The sequence below is a fragment of the Nilaparvata lugens genome, chromosome X (assembly GCF_014356525.2).
Source record: "Nilaparvata lugens isolate BPH chromosome X, ASM1435652v1, whole genome shotgun sequence".
NCBI classification, from domain to species: domain Eukaryota; kingdom Metazoa; phylum Arthropoda; class Insecta; order Hemiptera; family Delphacidae; genus Nilaparvata; species Nilaparvata lugens.
In genome coordinates, this window is record NC_052518.1 from 90,929,680 (window position 1) to 90,949,855 (window position 20,176).

The 20,176-nt window shown below is 32.5% G+C and overlaps 1 protein-coding gene across 1 annotated transcript in view; it reads right to left on the minus strand.

Moving 5' to 3' along the window:
• LOC111043958 (twitchin) overlaps positions 1 to 20,176 on the minus strand; it is a 226,797-nt gene that overhangs the window by 198,312 nt on the left and 8,309 nt on the right. The window contains 5 exon segments of the mRNA XM_039442103.1: positions 762 to 965; positions 3,856 to 3,991; positions 8,638 to 8,779; positions 11,049 to 11,211; positions 16,084 to 16,105. Of these exon segments, the coding sequence (XP_039298037.1) occupies positions 762 to 965; positions 3,856 to 3,991; positions 8,638 to 8,779; positions 11,049 to 11,211; positions 16,084 to 16,105 (667 nt within the window).

Consider the following 20,176-nt stretch of genomic DNA (forward strand, 5'->3'; position numbering starts at 1 on the left):
TCATTTTTCAAATTGTTTATTAAAGTTTTCAGTTTATCAGGCACATAATATGACCTTTTCGAGACCGAACTCCCTGGAATTGCATGGAAAATGAGTACATTTTTTGTTCTTATTTATACTTCGAAAGTAAGGCGTTATTGCTCTTATTTACCTTGTTAGCTTAATCACACTTGATTATTTTAAAAACAGATGAAAAATGTCCTGTTACAGATAGACCCACTGAGCTACATAATGAGAATATACATGATTGACATATCAAGTCCGCACACTTCGAAGCAGATATTGAGATATGTTTAACGTTAATGAAAACTGCGATTGATTTGGGGACAAATTCATTAATTATCTGGCTGATTGTCACTTTATTATTTCTTCATATTAGACATCCTAATTATGATGTATTGTTTTAGGGCACTGAACAGTTTTTTAAATGATTTAACTAGTACTCTTTGATCTATAAAAAAACACAACATGATTCGATTCATAAGGTCATTCATAATTTTCAAAATATTTATATTAAGACGTAATATTATCTGTCACTCTATGGTCAGACTTATTGATGGTTAATAACAATTGTACTTTCTGTCACTGTATGTTTACAATGATTGATTGATTGATTGATTAATGCTAACAATTGTATACTAATAACAATTTATTGTGTTCTTGGTCACTTCACAGTTACACTGAATCGTGATAATAATAGTATTTTTATCACTTAATGATTACACTGATTAATTAATGCTAATTGGCTAATTGAATCTTACTTTGGTTTGTCCCCGCCATCAAAGTTCAACATAACAGTTGCTGATCCCTCTCCCTGTTCGTTCCTTGCGACAATCTTGTACTCTCCAGCATCTGCTTTCTCCACGTGTTTTATGTCTAATCTGGCCATGTAGTACAGCCTCTGATCCAGTTCCAGTGTTGTTATTATTCTTGTCGATTCTTTGATGATTTTTCCTTTATGGTACCTGCACAAAACGGAGTTTTATGATAAAAATGCTCAATCAAAATAATTCTAAATCATATATCTGAACCCCAAGTATTGAGGTTGAAGGAAACTCAGAAACATTTAACGAAATGAGATTGAAATTTTTTCACTCTAGCCTTACCAACATTTTTTCACTCTAGCAAACATACTGAATTCTATGAACCTCTGTGGTTCATTGACTACAGACTTGACGTTACACAAATGCATGCTGAATGTCCTTTGCAAATTCAATTTTTTCTATTAAACTTCAATTTATTTACACGCTGAATTGCATACTGTATATAATTATGTATTATTTATGACATGTTAGATGAAATACTGTATAGCTAAACGATTTTTTCCATAAACGAGGCCATCAATATCATTACTAGATTCACTCACAATCAGCTTGTCAAGTGAATACATATTTATTGATCTAATGAATGATTGGTATAATTAGCCGGCAAACTTTTCATTTGATGCCATTAGAAACATTAATTGAAGCCATGATGAATAATTCATTTCCACACAGAACCTAGTAGATCATAACAGTAATGATTGGATTATCTTTATACGTAACTCATAATCATCAATGAATTACATGACGTAGAATAAATAACAAGTAGTGAAAACTTTATGAAACAGTAAGTATTCATGGTTTTTAGTTCTATAATTCTGTATTCTGGGAATTTTGTGGAACTATCTGTAAAACTATTCTTGTTTGGGAATCAACCATATAGTTGTTACAGAATGTTACTAACTGAATTGATACATGGAAACAAAAATAGGTTGACCTGGTTCAAATTCTCAATTTCAAGAATTTCGAATTGAATACGAATAAATCTATCACTGTTCCATTCAGTAAACATTAAGCCTTACATTTGAATTCTCAAGTAAGCTGTAGGCTACATATAAAATGGAATTTGGCGGATGAAGTTGTTTGTTTGTTTGTTCTTGTTTTGAGGTTTAAAAAATTAATATCATCAATAAATCCAAGTCATCTTACAATCCAAAATCGATGAAGCATGTGGGGAATACATGTCAATATAATGTGTTGAAACTGTTCTCAAATTCATAGATAACTGATCCAAATACCAAACGGAGAAATCGCTAGGAATTTAATCTTGTTATAAAAGGGAGTATGTCGTTACAACCATTATAATCTGTGTTGATAAATTATTTATAGTTTCAAATCAATAATTTCATAACCAAAAGCAAAATATTTGAAAAGAGCTACATTAATTTCTGAGTTCAAATCATACTGATGTAAAAGCTTTGTATAAAGATGTTTTTATTTTTATGAGTCGATGAATTTGAAAGATGTGGGTAACATGTTCGTTCATATTTTGTGCAATAGTGAATATATGCTAAGCAGTTTAATCCAATGGAGCTAAATCATATTATATGCACAAGGAATAATGAATTGTTATGTGATTTCAAAATATATTCCAACTTCCAAAAGATCTTGTATTGTGATGATATAGTTCTACACACGAACTATTTTGCTGTAAATTTGGCAAGGCAACTATTATGGTGAACTATTTTTCCAAAATACTTCAGGAATATTTTTGCATACTACAAACGTCAGATGGTAAGATTTTTTTCTCTCACTATATGGATACTCTTCACAGTTCAATTGGCTGTTTATATGTATGGAACTTATTTCTATAACTATGAACAGATTAATTTATAATGGATAAATAAATAAAATATAATATGCAATACGAAATGAAGCTCCTCCATGGAAAGATTTAAGCCTATTACATATCAAGATTTGTGAGAATATTGATTAAATAATAACGAGGAGGAATGAAAATGAAGTAGCATATTTAATAATGTGCTGAATTATGATACAAAGATGCTCGACTGAACCAGAAAACACATCACGTTCTATGTGTAATATGTCCGTTTAATGATACAAAGATGCTCTATCAAACCACATTTCATGTTTTATGTGTAATATGTCCTATAATGATGCAAATATTCTCTACTGAACCACATTTAATAATGTTTAAATAAACAAAGCATACAAGGTACATCATATATTTCCAACGTTTCATGTGTAGTAATATGTGATTATAATGTTACAAAGATGCTCCAACGTTCCACCAAAGTGAGTTTTGAGAGTAATATGTCCTAATAATGACAATGTACAAAGATGCTCGACTGAACTAGTAACTTGAGTAAATTTTATGTGTAATATGATGATACAAAGATGCTACACTGAAGTACGTTTTAGGGTAACAGTCCACTGAAACCGTATTCAACCGATCCGTTCGGCCGTTCGGTCGGACGAATCTGCCGGCCGTTAATTCGGCCGAATATGGTCGTCCATTGGAACAGTTTTCGTCAGTGTAGTTCAGTAGTTGGTTGGTTGCCAGAAAGTGAAGTGGCAAGCTAGTTAGTAGGGAAAGTCATTCTTCTGTGTGTGTGTGTGTGTGTGTGTTTACTCACAAAGATAATAAAAAAGATTTATAAAACAGAACAAGTTCAAAAAACAAAAACAGACAAGACTGACAAATAATTTTGAGGTTAGGATGATGTTGTCTCAGCTCGACTTCGGACGGATAGAGCCGGAAAATCTCATTCAATTCGGATCGAAAACTTGATCGGTCGGAGACGGCCGTGCACGGACATATGAACCTGTTGCAATGGACGAGCATCTATAGCTTTCTTTGTTGGGGGGTCGTTCGGACGAGTTCGGTAGTTTTCGGCCGATGCTAGTTTGGACGAAATCGGTTCCAGTGGGCGGTCCACCTTATGTGTAATATCTGTTTATGAGGATGCTCTACTGGAGTAAGTTTTCTGTGTGATGTCTTATAAAATGTTGTATGAGTGTATATCGACTGTACACAGGACATGCAAATGTGAGAAAGACGCAGATTACTCACCACATGATTGTAGGTTTGGGGTCGCCGACAACTCTGCACTCAATGGTGACACTGGAGCCGTCGTCCGACTGCCGGGTGACCGGTCGTTCGGTGAAAGTCGGCTTGATGCCGTTCTCGGGAATCGGTGCTTCATCACCTAATTCAGAACCCTAAACTATCACCTTCAACTAGACTAATCAAGGATCAGCACACAGTGTAAACAACAAATCGGTCAAACAGTTATGGCAGACAAATATTTATAGTGTCCCAACCTCCAACAACAAACCCAACACTTGTTTCAGCCAAGCACCAAAGAGTTGAAGCATTGTGAAATGTGTGCTCATAAAAACGTGAAAAATTATTTAAAAAGTGTTATATAACATTTTTATCACTGTCTAATACTGTATGATTCCCTGGATGATTCCCACATATCATTATCAGGGCCGTGCCTGGTTCAGTGACAATATTCTTCCAATAAGTTCTAATAGAGAAAACTTTTAGAAGATTAAGGCTCAACTCACACTCACGCGACTCAGGTCGAGAAGAGACTCGAATCTAGTCGAGAGCATGTGTTTCCAAATGGTGACACTCAGACCAGTCGATTCTAGTCTCCGCTACTGTCACCATTTGAAAACACATGCTCTCGACTAGAGTCGAGTCTCCTCTAGACCTGAGTCGCGTGAGTGTAAGTTGAGCCTACAAGATATACAGGATATACTTGGGATTAATACTAGCTTTTACTAGATTAATACTACTTTTTAATACTTAATTAGTATTCATCTTGTATGTGTGTGTCAAAATTGAATTGAACTGATTATTTATTCTATGGTTCTAATAGGAACAATATTCTCACTGAGCGGACAAGCACACTGCTACTGATATATGGGAATCCAGCTTTATGCTGTAGAATACTGTTACAAGGACTGTTCCTTGAGACAACTTCAGTTGATCTCTTTTTATATTGTTTTAATGCAGTAAAACATATTGTGGCAGTGTGAAGGCATATTTAAAAACTGAGTAAACACATGAAGTTGATGTATTTTTTGGAATTTTTAAAAATATTTAAATGCAAGTCCAGCCTACTACCTCAACTGATAATCCCTGTGGATGGGACACAGAGAAGATTTATTCCAAGTTCAATACAAATCGGTTGTCGTGAATAATAATATAAATAGCAGACTATCACAATGCAGTTCGATTAGAGCTGATAAAGTCTGAACATGATAGATAAGTAATATTTTTGTGATTTCTTTCTCATTAATGCAAAGTAATTTCCCCAAATATCACGATAATCAGACAGGTAAAAAATGGCCAGTATGACCGAAACGACTATGGCATTGCATCCTTCAGTCTGCTAGCACTACCTGGTCGTGGGTTCGAATCACGCCAGTAGGCATGGACGTTTGATTATCTCATCAAATCATTCGAACTTTCTATTACTCACGCACAAGCGAAAAGCTTATGTGAGCATCATCCGCAATAAAAAAATGGGAGAGAATTGAGGCTGTATAGTAATGATAGTGTAGAAAAGTACCAAATACAAATAAAATGGAATAACCATGAGTAAACTGATCATATTCATCAGTGTTTTCATGTATTCTACAGAATAATGGGATATCTTATCGGATCATAGTATGAGAAAAAATATCTTGATCGAACAGAAATTTGAATCGTGAACAATTGAACAATTTGTTTACATAAGAAGGAAATGAGATCATATATAGGCTAACACAGGTTTTAGATTTTGAATTTTACTTTGAACACAAATGATGTTTGAAAAGATGAAAAATGTATGTTAATGAATATCACTTGAAACATATAATGAAATGATGAAGAATGTGCTTCAAATGTGAATTAGCAGAATAAATTGATTCGTAAAGCAAATAATATGCCATGCAATAGCGTAGAAGAGAAATAGCAAATTCTTTCAATAGTTAAGAATTTCATTGGTTCAACAATAAATTTATCAAAAAATCAAAAATCATGAAGCAAATTTATAAATTCGGCAAACTGAAATATCACAATCTAAGAATTTACGAAAAAAGCGTAATCAGAATAAGCAAACATTGATTCAGTAATAAAAATATTATGAAACCCAACTTAGATTCACAATCTGTGGCAAGTTACAAAAACTCTGCAATTTCAATTCATAATTGGAAACTGAAACATCTTATGTAGAAGGAAAATTCCTGAAATTATAACAATTTCCCTGCTTATTTTGGCCCGTTTCTAGTTGAACAACGAGAAAATAATTAGTACCAAGTGATAAATTATATAACCAAGTATGAAAACAAAATGTTCCTGTTTCTAAATCTTGTGATTGTTAAAGTTTTTCAAGTGGATTTTCTGATGTACACAAAAATAAATATTGAATGTTAAAAATACTGGAACGTATTCTATCATTCGAGATGGTGCATTATAATGATTAAATAGCCTACTGTAAATTTTTCAAAATAGTTATTCCTATAATTGAGAAGGATAGTTAATACAGGACAAGAAGTTTGAGCTTGAACAGATCAAAAGAACCAGTTATTGCTCAATGTAACTTAATATTATTGATTGAATTAAATTCTTCCTTTATTGTGCTTATATAAAACTCAAGGTGAGAAGCCAGCTACCTAAAACTTTTAAAATTATTGTATATATAAGTCTATATTAGAAAATTTGATTTACAAATAGAGGAATGAAATTGACTTAAATTTGATTTACAAATAGAGGAATGAAATTGACTTAAGAGACGAAATCAATTATAAAAGACGTCTTGTTTCAGGAATTACTTGAAGATAAAGACAATTAAAATTCATACTCATCTTAAAGCAAGTATTGAATGAAATTGGAAGGAATTGAAATTGACTTAAATTTGATTTACAAATAGAGGAATGAAATTGACTTAAGAGACGAAATCAATTAAAAAAGACGTCTTGATTCAGGAATTACTTGAAGATAAAGACATTTAAAATTGATACTCATCTTAAAGCAAGTATTGAACATTTGAGAAATTACTCGGTGAATGATCTTATTTATTCTTCATAGTTCAATAGAAGCAAAAGCATTTTTAGCTATAAAAAATACCAAACATTTTCTCATGATTCAACTAGAAACGACCACTATCCTTCACTGAAGGATACATCACAAGCCACATTTTTACAAAACAGATTAATACCATAAAAACATGTTCTATTTCTCTACTCAAATAAGAGTAATAGAAAACTCAAATCCCCAATTGATGAACAGAAGCACAAGTGCCAGACATCTATACACTTTGTACACTTTATTATTTGCAATTATACTAAAGCCTATTATTAAAAATTATCCTGAATGTCCGGTCTCACAAGATAGAAAATATCATTATGTAACACTGAAATTTCTAAAATTCTACGTGAAAAACATATACTCAGTTAAAACTCAAACTATGAAAGCTATAGCATTTAAATGGAAAAAAGGCATGAACCATTTCAATATAAATGAAACACATTAATCAATAAATACACTATCCTTCAACAATTAAGACAATTAAAGTAGCATCTGCAGATAAACTTTCCATATCACATGGGATCACAAAAAGTAAATCAATTAAATCTAAACAAATCAGATAGTATGATAAATCTCCACACAAGAATTGTAATTATTGAAAAAAATGATTGTGTTATCATTTTGTGAAATGTTTATTGTATTATAAACTTCAAACTTGAGTCAGCTCCAAGTTATTGAAATGTTAGTTCCAAGCAGAAAAATTGACTGACTTTTATAGCCCTCTCTGGTGGTTGTGAGTGAATTTTGGGTCAACAGTATTCTTTACTGGATTAGATTAGTACATTTTAAATTTAATTAGTTATCCTGAACTTTATAGAAATTATAGTAGAATTTATCTTGACAAAGAGACGTTTCTGCATAGTATATGGATCAAACCCAACTTCTATGAGTGTATTAAATTTGTTAAGCCTGAATCTTTGAAAAATTGATTTAAAAAGGAAATATGGCTGAATCAGACCCAGGAATGTCTGTTCATTGGAGAGTTTCAACTCTGCTGCAAAATTAGCTGTTATGCCAACTGTATTGTTATATATGTAATAGACAGATATTATTATATTTAACAAAAAAAATACATTTGATCAGAAAACAACCAAAGTGATACTGCTATTATAATTTGGTGAAAAAAATTAAATAAAATTATACATAAAATTTCAATTTATCTGAACAGGATAGATTTCTTTTCAAAACTGTATTCTCCTCTAGTCTATATTGAAATATGTTTTCTTAAATTAGAAAATGTGCATTTTAATTGGAAATATAAAATCTGATAGTTTCACAAAGACTAATTAAAATCGGAGATGTCTCATTAATTGAAGTATTCAGTTCTATCAATACTTCTACAAAAAGTGAATGATTTAATATCAACTTTGGACTATACAAACAGACTTTCCACGATAAGCACACTAAACACACTTTCCACACTCTTTAAACACAGTTTTAATGTAAACCTGTGAATTATTTGAAATCCAATTCAACTTCGTATCAGCTCTATTTAGTTAAGCATCCACGCTTTACAAAACCAAACTGAGACAAATATTTTTAAATATGGAGTGTAAAACCTACAGTATGTATTCAGCCAGAGTTAGATTGTTTAGCTATTCTTGTCAATATGGATAGTTGTAAGTTGAAAGTAGTGTTTTAATGGAACGATAATATTGAGAGTATCTCAAGTTAAATGCCAACTTAAATGGTATATATATTCAAGTGAAACTGTATTAGAAAGCATTTTTGAGCGAGAGGTAAATGAGATCCCATTGGGAATCTACTTACTGTCAAAATTCAGACTTATGGTGGCATTGCTTTCTCCCAATTCGTTCTTGGCAGTAACTTTGTATTTTCCAGCATCCTCGACAGTAACATTTCGAATTTCCAGTGTAGCAAAATACGAATGACCATCTTTATCCACCACCAACTGTAAAAAATAATAGGATTTAAGTTTTAATAAAAAATTGTTCAAAATTTCTAAATTAATTTACTATTAAGTATATTTGATTTCAACTTGAGACTTCTCTATTCCTCTGGAAAAGCAGCTACTTAGATTGACAAGTTTCTATTTCAAACTTTTTAAATGTATTATTGGAATAGCTCAAGTAAGAAGATACTGGTCTTGTTTATTCCGCAGAATAGTCGGCGATAATAATCTTAATAGAACCATCTTCTCTTGATGTAATCTCTCAACCAGTTACAAACCAACTCTCAATTAATAATCCACCAGTTACCAGTCACAATGATGTTTCAATTCAATAGTTTTGCTTAGTTTAGCCTGACCGATTTACAAGGTTTTATTGATGAGAGATATTTTGTAAAGAATCTTTATGTTATCATCCGTGATGGTTCGATCAAGGCAGTGTTGTCATCACATTATCCAATGAAGCTACAGCTATGTAACAGTGCTTAGTGGATGATTTTCATTTCCTTCAATTCAAGGTACTTGAAATATGCACAAAAGCAATAATTCTCCTTCTTTCCTTATTTATGGAAACTTCACACTGACATGCCAGCTTATTTTGGAGACTGTAGCTACTATAAAAACTCTCTTGGTGGGGAATTTTGAAGAAGTGGTATGGTAGGAATTTCGTTTAATTTCAAGTTGATAGCGGTTTATTAAAATAACTTAAAACCTTGTAATTACATACTTAGTTGAATTCCATAAAGATTTGAGTAGTGAACCTGTATGATAATAATAACTTTGCTGTATGAAAAGTCTGTTAATGAACGAAACAAACAGAGGGAATAATAAATAGGTTATAATAAATTAAATAAATTGACATTATTGTTATTATTCCTTACTGTATTGGTCTTTTGTGAATTATAGTTTATCTACAGTTCCACAAAACCATTTTCTCCTCAAAAGTATATCTATGTTCAAGTCAAAATACTCGAATGTATGGATAAAAATATAGGTATCTGAAGTTGTTCTCTTCAAAATATCAGCATTGATTGAATTAAAATTTACGAGGAATGCTGAGAGTTTAGAGTGAATCTCATTACAATAGAATTCACTGTGTACAATGAATTATTTCATTTCAATTTCATGTAATGTCTATAACATGATCATTAAATCCATGTTACAAGGACATAGCTTGAGCAAATAAAATCACAGAATATTGAATGAACACATATAAATCATACCAACAAAAGGGAAATACATGTTTTGCAAACACTATTTGAAGTACTATATTAAATGCCTATAATGCAAAAACTGTGGATAATTAAAATGAAACAATATTGAATGAACATACAGGAATCATAACAACAAGAGGGAATGAGATGTTTTTGCACTATTTTAATTAAGTACGTTGTTTGAACTTGAGACTTCTCTGTTCCTTTATTATCGTCTTTTTAGATTAATGATTGAATGTGGAGTTTTAGTAGTTGATTCTTATAGTAATTCTTAGATTGTTATAATATTATGGCTGTGATAATATTGTAATGACTGTACCAACATGACGTTGACCAACTGAGGTGAACAAACGTTGATGAATCTGTATTGTTGTTGAACTAGATGAATATTCTAATTCTAATTCCTTTGGAGAAACAGCTACCTAGATTGATAAGTTTCTATTTCAAACTTTTAATGTATTATTAGCCTATTAACTATACCCAAGTTAGCCTTCAACCACTCAATTGTATTATTTCAGGCAAATAATATTGGTGTCCTAAGTTACCCAACCTCTGCGGGTAACTTGGGAAACCATATTTTTTATTTTTTTCTTCAGAACAGGTTGGAATAATAATGAAATTGAATTTATATATTTGAAGTATTATTAAAGACCTAAGTTTCAAGCACAGGAGAAATAAACTATTAAAATAATAATGGAACTGAATTTCAAGTCAAAGTTGAAAACTGTCCCAAGTTAGCCGGTTTGACGGCTGTAATATTTGTGAGCCTGTTATGCAAACTGTAATTTAATCTGTTATTTTTTTTAATTTGATTGTATGTAGTAATTTGATTTTATTAATTTGTTTTTAATTTGAAGATGTGGTGGATGTTACCATGAAATCTGGTTCTGTAATATGAATTATTTTTTTAATAAATAAAGTGATATTGACAATATCAACGTCTTATTATTTCAAATGTTATTTTCAGTTGAAGAATCGTACAATAGGGTTGTTATGAGAAGGGTTTTTGTCAATTTCAGTGGAGTTTCTATGAATACTATGATTGTTTGACTACTTACTTTGTGTCTATTGTCGTCCTTGACTATCGTTCCTCCATGAGACCACACAACGGTTGGTTGCGGGTCTGCTTGAATCCTACATTCGAATAGCAGTCTTTTTCCATCATCCTCCTGCCTGATAGCTGGCTTTTTTGAGAACGTTGGTGCCAAGCCATCGATTTGTCTGCAAAAAGAAATGAAAAATTGCAGGTAAGCAATTTTTGAGGGTGTAATTTAAATGTATCTATCTATAAATATATGAGGTTACCGGGATAATAAGACTCATTACTTCTTCTCATGACCACAAGATTGATGTTTATTTTTCCTCTTCCTATCATTTCGATGATGTACTTATTGTAAGAATAAATAAAGAAATAACAATTTAGTATGGTAGCATGGATTTTGAGGATTCCTTAGTACATTGAATTGTTGCAATTAGACACCCTGCGTCCAGACATGGAAAAATCGGAGGCAACATGTCAAAACTGGCAAATCAGAACTAGACAAAAGACTAGAACTTGAGTCTAAAAGTATTAAGATTACATCTAAGAATGTGAGTATTATTTCAAGTTTTGTAAATGATTACATGTCAAAACTGGCAAATCAGAACTAGACAAAAGACTAGAACTTGAGTCTAAAAGTATTAAGATTACATCTAAGAATGTGAGTATTATTTCAAGTTTTGTAAATGATTATTTCAATTGATCAAATAAGAATTTTGAGCCTGAACAGGCAATTTCCTAATCCTTGAACGTAATTAGTATGTGTGATTGGTAAACATTATTTTATGTTAACAAATAGTTGTCCAGTAATATTACTAATAATATTAGATCAGCTGGTTATTAAAAATAAGAATTTACTGAAATATTGGCTTGTATTTTTTCATGAGACAGGGAACTGGTAAGATTTACCAAACTTATCTATTCAATAAATACTGGTTCAAAGAGTATTGTTCATTGCTTATCTTGGAATAGATTACAATTTTGGGAGAGAGGATTATTGTAAAGTTATAAAACTCTACCATGAGAACACCTTGATTATCAACTAGTAAACCATTAAATAGGATCAAACTCAATAGATTTTATTTTCAAACTGTCGTTAGAAATAAAATTTGATATGCCATGAATCTAGTTTTGAAATAACTTTGTAATTCGATCGCAGCAATATGTTGATTTCCTTTTTCAAGGCTCATCTTGGTAAGGATCCAATATATTATGCAATTTAGCATTATCGTTTGATAATAGTATGATGATTATTAGCTTTATAATGATGTCATTTGGTACGCAATCAATGTTCGGCATTTGCCAAGTAACATAGTACAATTTTTGTACGTTTCTACCAACTACACTTTTATCTTTGTGAAGGTTTAAGGAGAGAATATTTTGAAGAACATGTGTGCTGATATTGAATTTATGAGTAGGATGTTCCAGGAAACCCTAACATAGATTTGAACTGAACTTGATCTAGTGAACAAGAGTGTAAGAAACATGTAGACGCCCACTGCATCATAAATTTCATCAATACATTTTTCAAAGACAAAAAACTGCAGTCTGTTAATAAAAAAAAGAGTGGAGCAGGGAACGGGGAATTTTTAAATCGAGTCATTTCCTTGAGAACAATAACTATTGGAATAAAATGTATTGGTTATCCATGTTCCTACAATTAAAATGACAAAAGTGACTCCTCACTTTTCAAGTCGACAACGGAAAGCTGTGCTCACTTTCTGAGTTACAGCCTGGTGCAAGGGAATGAGGATTGAGGATTTTGAAATAATGTCATGAATTCTAAAAACTAGTAAATTACTAATGGAATGGCATGTATCATCATGTCATTTATGATCCTACAATCAAAATGTCCTGAAGTGCCTCTTCGCTTTTTAATAAGACAACAGAAGGATGTGCTCTCAGTCGGCGTTCATAGTCCGTTATGAAAACTTTGGAATGGCAATTCAATTCAAAGTTGTTTATTTCATAAATCTTACAAGCACTTTCCGTGGTACAGCATAAAATAAGAATGCACTTTACAGTAAAAGTGAGATGATATAATTACAAATTGTAAGATAATTGTCAAATTATCTGACTCATTTTGCCAATATTTGGCAGTGATCTCATTTCACATGCTTTCCTTATTGATAAGTTAATCAAGTCAAATATGGTAATGCTGTCAATATATCCTCTGTGTGGTAGTTTATGAAATGCTCTCATGGCTAATGCAAGTTTCACACCAGTCCTATGGTGCATGATTACTAAATGGCAATGCGTTCACATTAATTTCGCAAAAACAATTACCATCTCCAGAGTGCTGCAAAACTTCAACATTCAGAATTTTCCGCTTCCCTGCGCCACTCTGTATTACTCTATGTACACTGACACCAGGAATGAGAACAACGCAAAATCCCTCAATCCGGTGTCCGAGCAAGTAGCGGTTCGTATTACTTGGGACACCAGGTATTAGGAGGTATTAACACTTCCTCATTGCCCCACTCTTGGTGCCAGAGCAGCATTAGTTATTAGGTTATTGCGTTAATTGCACTAGGACACCAGTCGGAACACTAGATTGCAGTAGCCAGATACATCGTTTTGGTATCTGGCTGGTATCTCACTCGGGTCGCAAGCCCATCAACCTCTGGGATACGAAAAGCTGGTGTCTCGGTTAGTATGCTAACCATGATAACTAAATCCCCGCGACTGGCTTGGCCACCAAATGTAGGGGAGAGGCAGCGTTCTTCTCATTCCTGGTGTCTCACTGGTGTCCTCATTTAATGGATATTATGGCGCGTATTAGACACTAGCGAGGACACCACTGGACACCGGAGTCAGCCGCACTTATGGTGACTGGTGTCCCAGTTGGTTACAAAACATTAGTTCTTATGACGCTCAATACATTGGAGACACCAGATCTGGAACACCACTGTTGTTTGAGAATCAACTAAGGGCATTCAAAATTTAGCTAGGGGTGTCCACAGTGGACCACACAGGAGTGCCCAGGACAGAGAAGCTAAGACGCAAACTGTGTCTTAGAAATTGTAGAGGGGGTTCGAAGATTATTCTTGGTGGTATCTCATAGATCAGCAGTGTTTAATATAATTACTAAGGACCTCTTTTTTGAGGGTGTGGTTTATTTGAGGCTAAATTTGGGATATTTAGGGGAGAGGCGTCATTGGACATGGAGTGGGTGGTCACCCCTAATAGGAGAGGTCTACGTAAATAGCCTACTGATTTATACTCCAATTAATACCAGAATTAACAAAAATATTATATCGTGGAACGTGGATCTTGCTAAATAATATGCAATGCATATTAGCACATTGCAATCCTTCAGTATAAGTAGGAACCGTAGGAGGCTACAATAGAAGTGATTGTAGGTACTCACGACTACTGTATGTTGTTTTCCTAGATTTTTTTGGCAGTTGGCACTTCCAAGTTACAAAGTAGCGAAAATGATTAACATGAGAAATAACTTTCTTCAAATTCAACATAATCTCTTCGCAAAATGTCAACCCAATATCCGAAAATACGCAGAGCAAACCAATCGCGCAAAGTTATTGGCAAAGTTTGTTCCTGCACTGCAACTGTCGTCTGCAACAGTCTAACGAGGCGAGGATCAATAGCCAATAGTTGTATAACCTAAAACGTTATGTTTATTGATGTTTAAAAAGTGGTAGTTGGGTAAGGGGTTCAATTTTTGCTCTCAAATGGCAATATGAATGTTTTGATTTTAAATTTGATGGTTATTTCAGATAATAAACACAAAGAACGAAAACAAAAACGTTGAATTCCAATGCAAAAAGAAACTGCACGTGCGCATCACGATGCATTATTGACAGTAGATACGCTTGTCTTTTCTAACTTCAAAACAAACTGTGCGCACCCGCACAAGCGTTCACCAGATGTTGACAGTAGTATCAAAGCCCGCCAAATTTGAGTCTGAACGCGGTAAGTTATTCTCAAGTGAAATAATAGGAACTATAATTATTGTCTTCCCACAGCGTATACATTCAACAATAAACAATAATGAGTGGTACAGAAGCTAATAGCCTAGGTGGTGAATACTTTTCCCAATAATCAATTAATGGAATAAATTTTATTCCAGTTGGATATTTTGGGCTTATTCAGAAAGAGAAAGAATGTTACACAAACACATCAAGTACCCGAACACTCATCAAATCAAATTCAAACATCAGTTCGATGCTGCCAAGTGACCATGTACAGAAATTCGATAATAAGCTATTGCAGCAATAAAAGTCTGAAGACATAGTCTATGTTACAAAAAAATATATCACACAATTATCAGTAAAATTTCTATAACAGAGTACCTATTTATATTTGAACATTCAATACACTGATTTCTATAAATTTTATAAATAATTATTTATAAATAACCACAAATACAAATACAAATTATCTATGAAATTTATAGAAATCAGTGTATTGAATGTTCAAATATAAATTCTGTTATAGAAATTTTACTGATAATTGTGTGATATTTTTGTGTAACTTAGACTATGTCTTCAGCCTTTCATTGCTGCAATAGCTTTGTTGGGATCCCGACTCAATACATATTCAATATCCGAAAACATGAGATCCTAGCAAACATGCATGAAACAATAATGAAGAGACTTCAGTGAAAATCATTATTTGAATGATGCTAAAAACATCTAATTGAAAAATGTTCCCATGAATATAAATAAATGGTCTGGTCTGGAATATAAATAAATTGTCTGGTCTATAAAGTTACATTACGGTAGCTATTTTGGTGTATTAGAGATTTTAAAATTCATGTAGGCTATTGAAAATCTAGAATATTGCTGTTTGATTAAACATGTTTTAATGTGGAGGCTTCTTGGAAGAAACAATCATTGGAAGAGAATTAGTAGCCTCAAGACTAGTGAAACAAAATATAAACTGGGTTCTGCCCAGAATTCCAGAAAAGGCAGAATAGATCTCGAATTTTTCTAATATTTTGTTTCATCCAATTTATAGCCTAGTTTTCAAGTTTTGATAATATTATTAATAAAAGCCAAAGCCAATCAATAAAGAGTATGGAAGATACTCACTTCTCAGGAGGTTCATCCACAGCTGAAAAATAAGAGAAATATATTTTATTTTTCACAGTAATTATTTGGTGCTTTCATGAAATTAACATGATGATTTAGGTAGAATAGTTAATTTCTGAATATGAGTTTTTATTGGTTAGTAACTGAGTCTGGTGACATAAATGATTATGGGATAGGTCTACATACTACACAATATACAGATTTTACAGATACAATTTATAAATAAAAGCCATTCACCGTATTCCAATAATAATATATGATAATAATGATGAATGATAATATTATGGTGTCTTGTCTGATTCATATTTATACCTCATGGCGTTCATATAGGTAATAAAATTAACATAGACTAAATTAGAGGATCAGAGCTATAAAATACCAGAAGGATATATCAGTTACTGGTGTCAAAGACATCTAAAAGAACAAGTAGTATCTATATAGGTCTACCTTGACCACAGAATATCATTTTGTCAAATTTACCTACAAATCAACAAGAATAAGATTGGTCATACTACATGATGCATAATTTATCACATGTTTTAAAATAGTTGGGTACCAATAAATTGAGTCCAAAAATACACTAGGTCTATAAATAATATTCAAGGTCACTCAAAAATTGAAAAAAAATTAATCTCCAACCATTAAAAAATCATGGCAAAAAGGTATCATTTATTTCAATTTGAAGGAACTAATTTAAAACTACAATAATACAATAATATAATAATATTTAGATGGTCGTACACAGACAATGTATGTAAACTCAAGTCTCTCTGATCCACTTAAAGTACCACACGGGGTACCTTAAGGATCCATTCTTGGGCCACTATTATTCCTAGTGATGATGAACAATGTAGAATTAAATGTTTCATCTAAAGTTGTTTGCTACGCTGATGATTCATCACTGGTTACCTACGATGTTGAACTGAGTGCTCTACAACGGAAAATGTCCAGCAGTCAGGGTGAGGCTTCAGCTTGGTTTAGAGGGAAACGCCTATTTCTAAATAATGCCAAGAAGCAATTACTGGTGCTTGGACTGAGAAAGATTAGTGATGGAACTGAAAGTGCAAAGCTTCTGGGCATAACACTGGATCAGAAGCTCACATGGATACCCCAAATCGAAAGTGTCTGCTCAAAATGAAGTAGGGCTAGACAGAGTGATTCATAATTATGGTAAAATATTTTAATAGGTGATAGTAGAGGTAAAAATAAGAAAAAAAGCTCTTATAAACATATATCCATAAATGCTTCATTAGCGAGCTATACAGGGTGAAAGATTTCGCCCGGAATTCACCGAAATACACCGATGCTGAATTGTTTGGGCACTAGTTTTTGAAAAACTTATGCTGGATTCATATGGAAAATATCTGAAAAATTGAATAAACCTAGTCTGGAAGCTGTAGTGTGAGTAGTTTTGAGAAAAAAGTTGAAATATGCAAAAAATCTAAGTAGAAAAACACAGACTTCTACGTTTGATGCCCAATAACTTTCTTTAATGACCAGTAAACAAATAATTTTTCGCAATAAAAATTGTAGAGAATTTAATTCTGAAAAGAATGATGTAAGCTGTGTAAACTAAATTTAAATAAAAGTTGGATAAAATGTATTCTTATGTATAGTACATTACACCACAAAATTTGCTATTTTATGAGGAGAGAACTAATAACTCATAGGTTGTAGCTGATTGCAAATAGAACATTGATTTTAAGAACAGCTGTTCCAAAACAGCTGATTTATTTTGTTCCAAATGAGAAAATATTTTAAAGAAATTATCAGCTGAAAATTATTTTCAGAAATATTTTAGCTCACTGTTGAACAAAAAAACAAACTGTAAGTTAGGCCTACTGTAACCGCGCTGTGTTTTTTGTTTAATCTATTAACCAGTTATTTGTAACCATTTCACTTTGCTTTCGTGTCAAGTGTTTACTTTTTTGAAAAATGACAGGTAATTTTAGACATTATTCATACTCCGAATTAGCTGACATGCATTTAATGTATGGAATGGGACACTACTGTAATAGTACTGAAGCAAGACGTTTGTATCAAGAGAACTTTCCTAACCGAGTATGTCCAAGTTCAAGGTTTTTTGCCACTATTCATCAACGTCTGTCTGAAACAGATTCTTTGTTATCCAAAGAGCACATTTATGCAGGCAGACCCCAATCTACTTCGACTGTAGAGTTAAAAGAACAAGTTCTTAATGAAATTTATAAACATCCATAGAAGAGCACGAGAGAATTGTCAGTGCAGTTTAATGTCAATCAATCTATTATTTGGAGGATACTAAAAGAGCAGCAATTACATCCATACCACCTCCAGAAAGTTCATACTCTAATGCCACGAGACTGTATTCCCCGTGCTGGTATTTGCCGATGGTTTTTAGTAAAACTTGTTTACCCAAACTTTTTAACAACCGTTTTATTCACCGACGAGGCACACTTTACAAGAACAGCTATCGTTAACGTCCACAACCAACATATTTGGGCAGCTGAGAATCCTCATGACATCAATCCTAATCTTCCACAACATCAGTTTTCTGTAAACATTTGGGCAGGAATCATAGTAGGAGATCATCTACTTCTGTTCGAGCTTCCTCCCAGGCTCAATGGCATAATCTACTAGTATTTTGGTATGAGTTTAATGTCATTTAGATATGCTACTTTCATATTAAAAAATTTTCATAAAAAACCGAATATTTGCAATCAGCTACAACTTATGAGTTATTAGTTCTCTCCTCATAAAACAGCAAATTTTTGTGGTGTAATGTACTACATAAGAATACATTATATTCAACTTTTTTTTGAATTTAGTTTACACAGCTTACATCATTCTTTTCAGAATTAAATTCTTTACAATTTTTATTGCGAAAAATTATTTGTTTACTGGTCATTAAAGAAATCAGTGGTTTTTTGACAATTTCTTAGTCTTTTTCATTCAAAATTAAAGGAAGTTATTGGGCATCAAACGTAGAAGTCTGTGTTTTTCTACTTAGATTTTTTGCATACTTTCAACTTTTTTCTTAAAAACTACTGACACTACAGCTTCCAGACTAGTTTTATTCAATTTTTCAGATATTTTTCCATATGAATCCAGCATAAGTTTTCCAAAAAATAGTGCCCAAACAATTCAGCATCGGTGTATTTCACCAGAGGAACTGAATTCCGGGCGAAATCTTTCACTCTGTATAGCTCGCTAGTGAAGAGTTTATGGATATATGTTTATAAAAACTTTTTTCTTATTTTTACCTCTACTATCACCTATTAAATTATTTCACCATAATTATGAATCACTCTGTATATCTCCTTCGTAGTCTCAAGGACTGTATACCAGCCTTCCAATTATTTGAGAATGTGCTACTTCGCGTTTTTCCAAAGCACTTATATGTATGGTTTAGTCTTGTGTGGCTGCGCCCCAGAGGTTCAAAAAGTATTCTTGCTCCAGAAAAAGGCTTTAAGAATTATTCTGCTCACGGACAAGTGCTTCATGAAGCACTTTGTGAGCAGTTATTGTTCACATTAATATTTTATTATATATTATAATATTATATACTATTACTTACAATCTTTTATTAAATTTTAGATGGATTATTGTTGTATTTGTCAAGCTAGACTCTATTTGGTTTCTGTATATGTATTTATGAGTATGAATAAATTTGAATTTGAATTTGAATTGGAATATGCGATGTTGCTTATCTGAAACATTGCAAGCCTATATTTATAAAACAGAAAATCATGACAGTTTACAGTATGGTCGCTTTCAAACTTCTCCTACAAATAAAAAAGAATTTAGGCTCATATGGCTGTAGAACCGACATTCATAGTCATAACACTAGGAACAAATCAAAAATAGATGTACCATATACTAGATTGAATAGGATAGCAACCAGCCCGAATCATGTATCATTGAAATTATTCAATAAATTGCCCATACTAGCCAGGAACCTACCAACTAAAATTTATAACAGAACATAGAGCGCCTCCTATTAGACAATCCATTGTACTCACTTTCAGATTTCTTCAATCTAACATTTCACAACTATTTTAATTGAAGCAGGGAAGAATAAATTTTTAAGTATAAGTGTTCTCAATATTTGTAT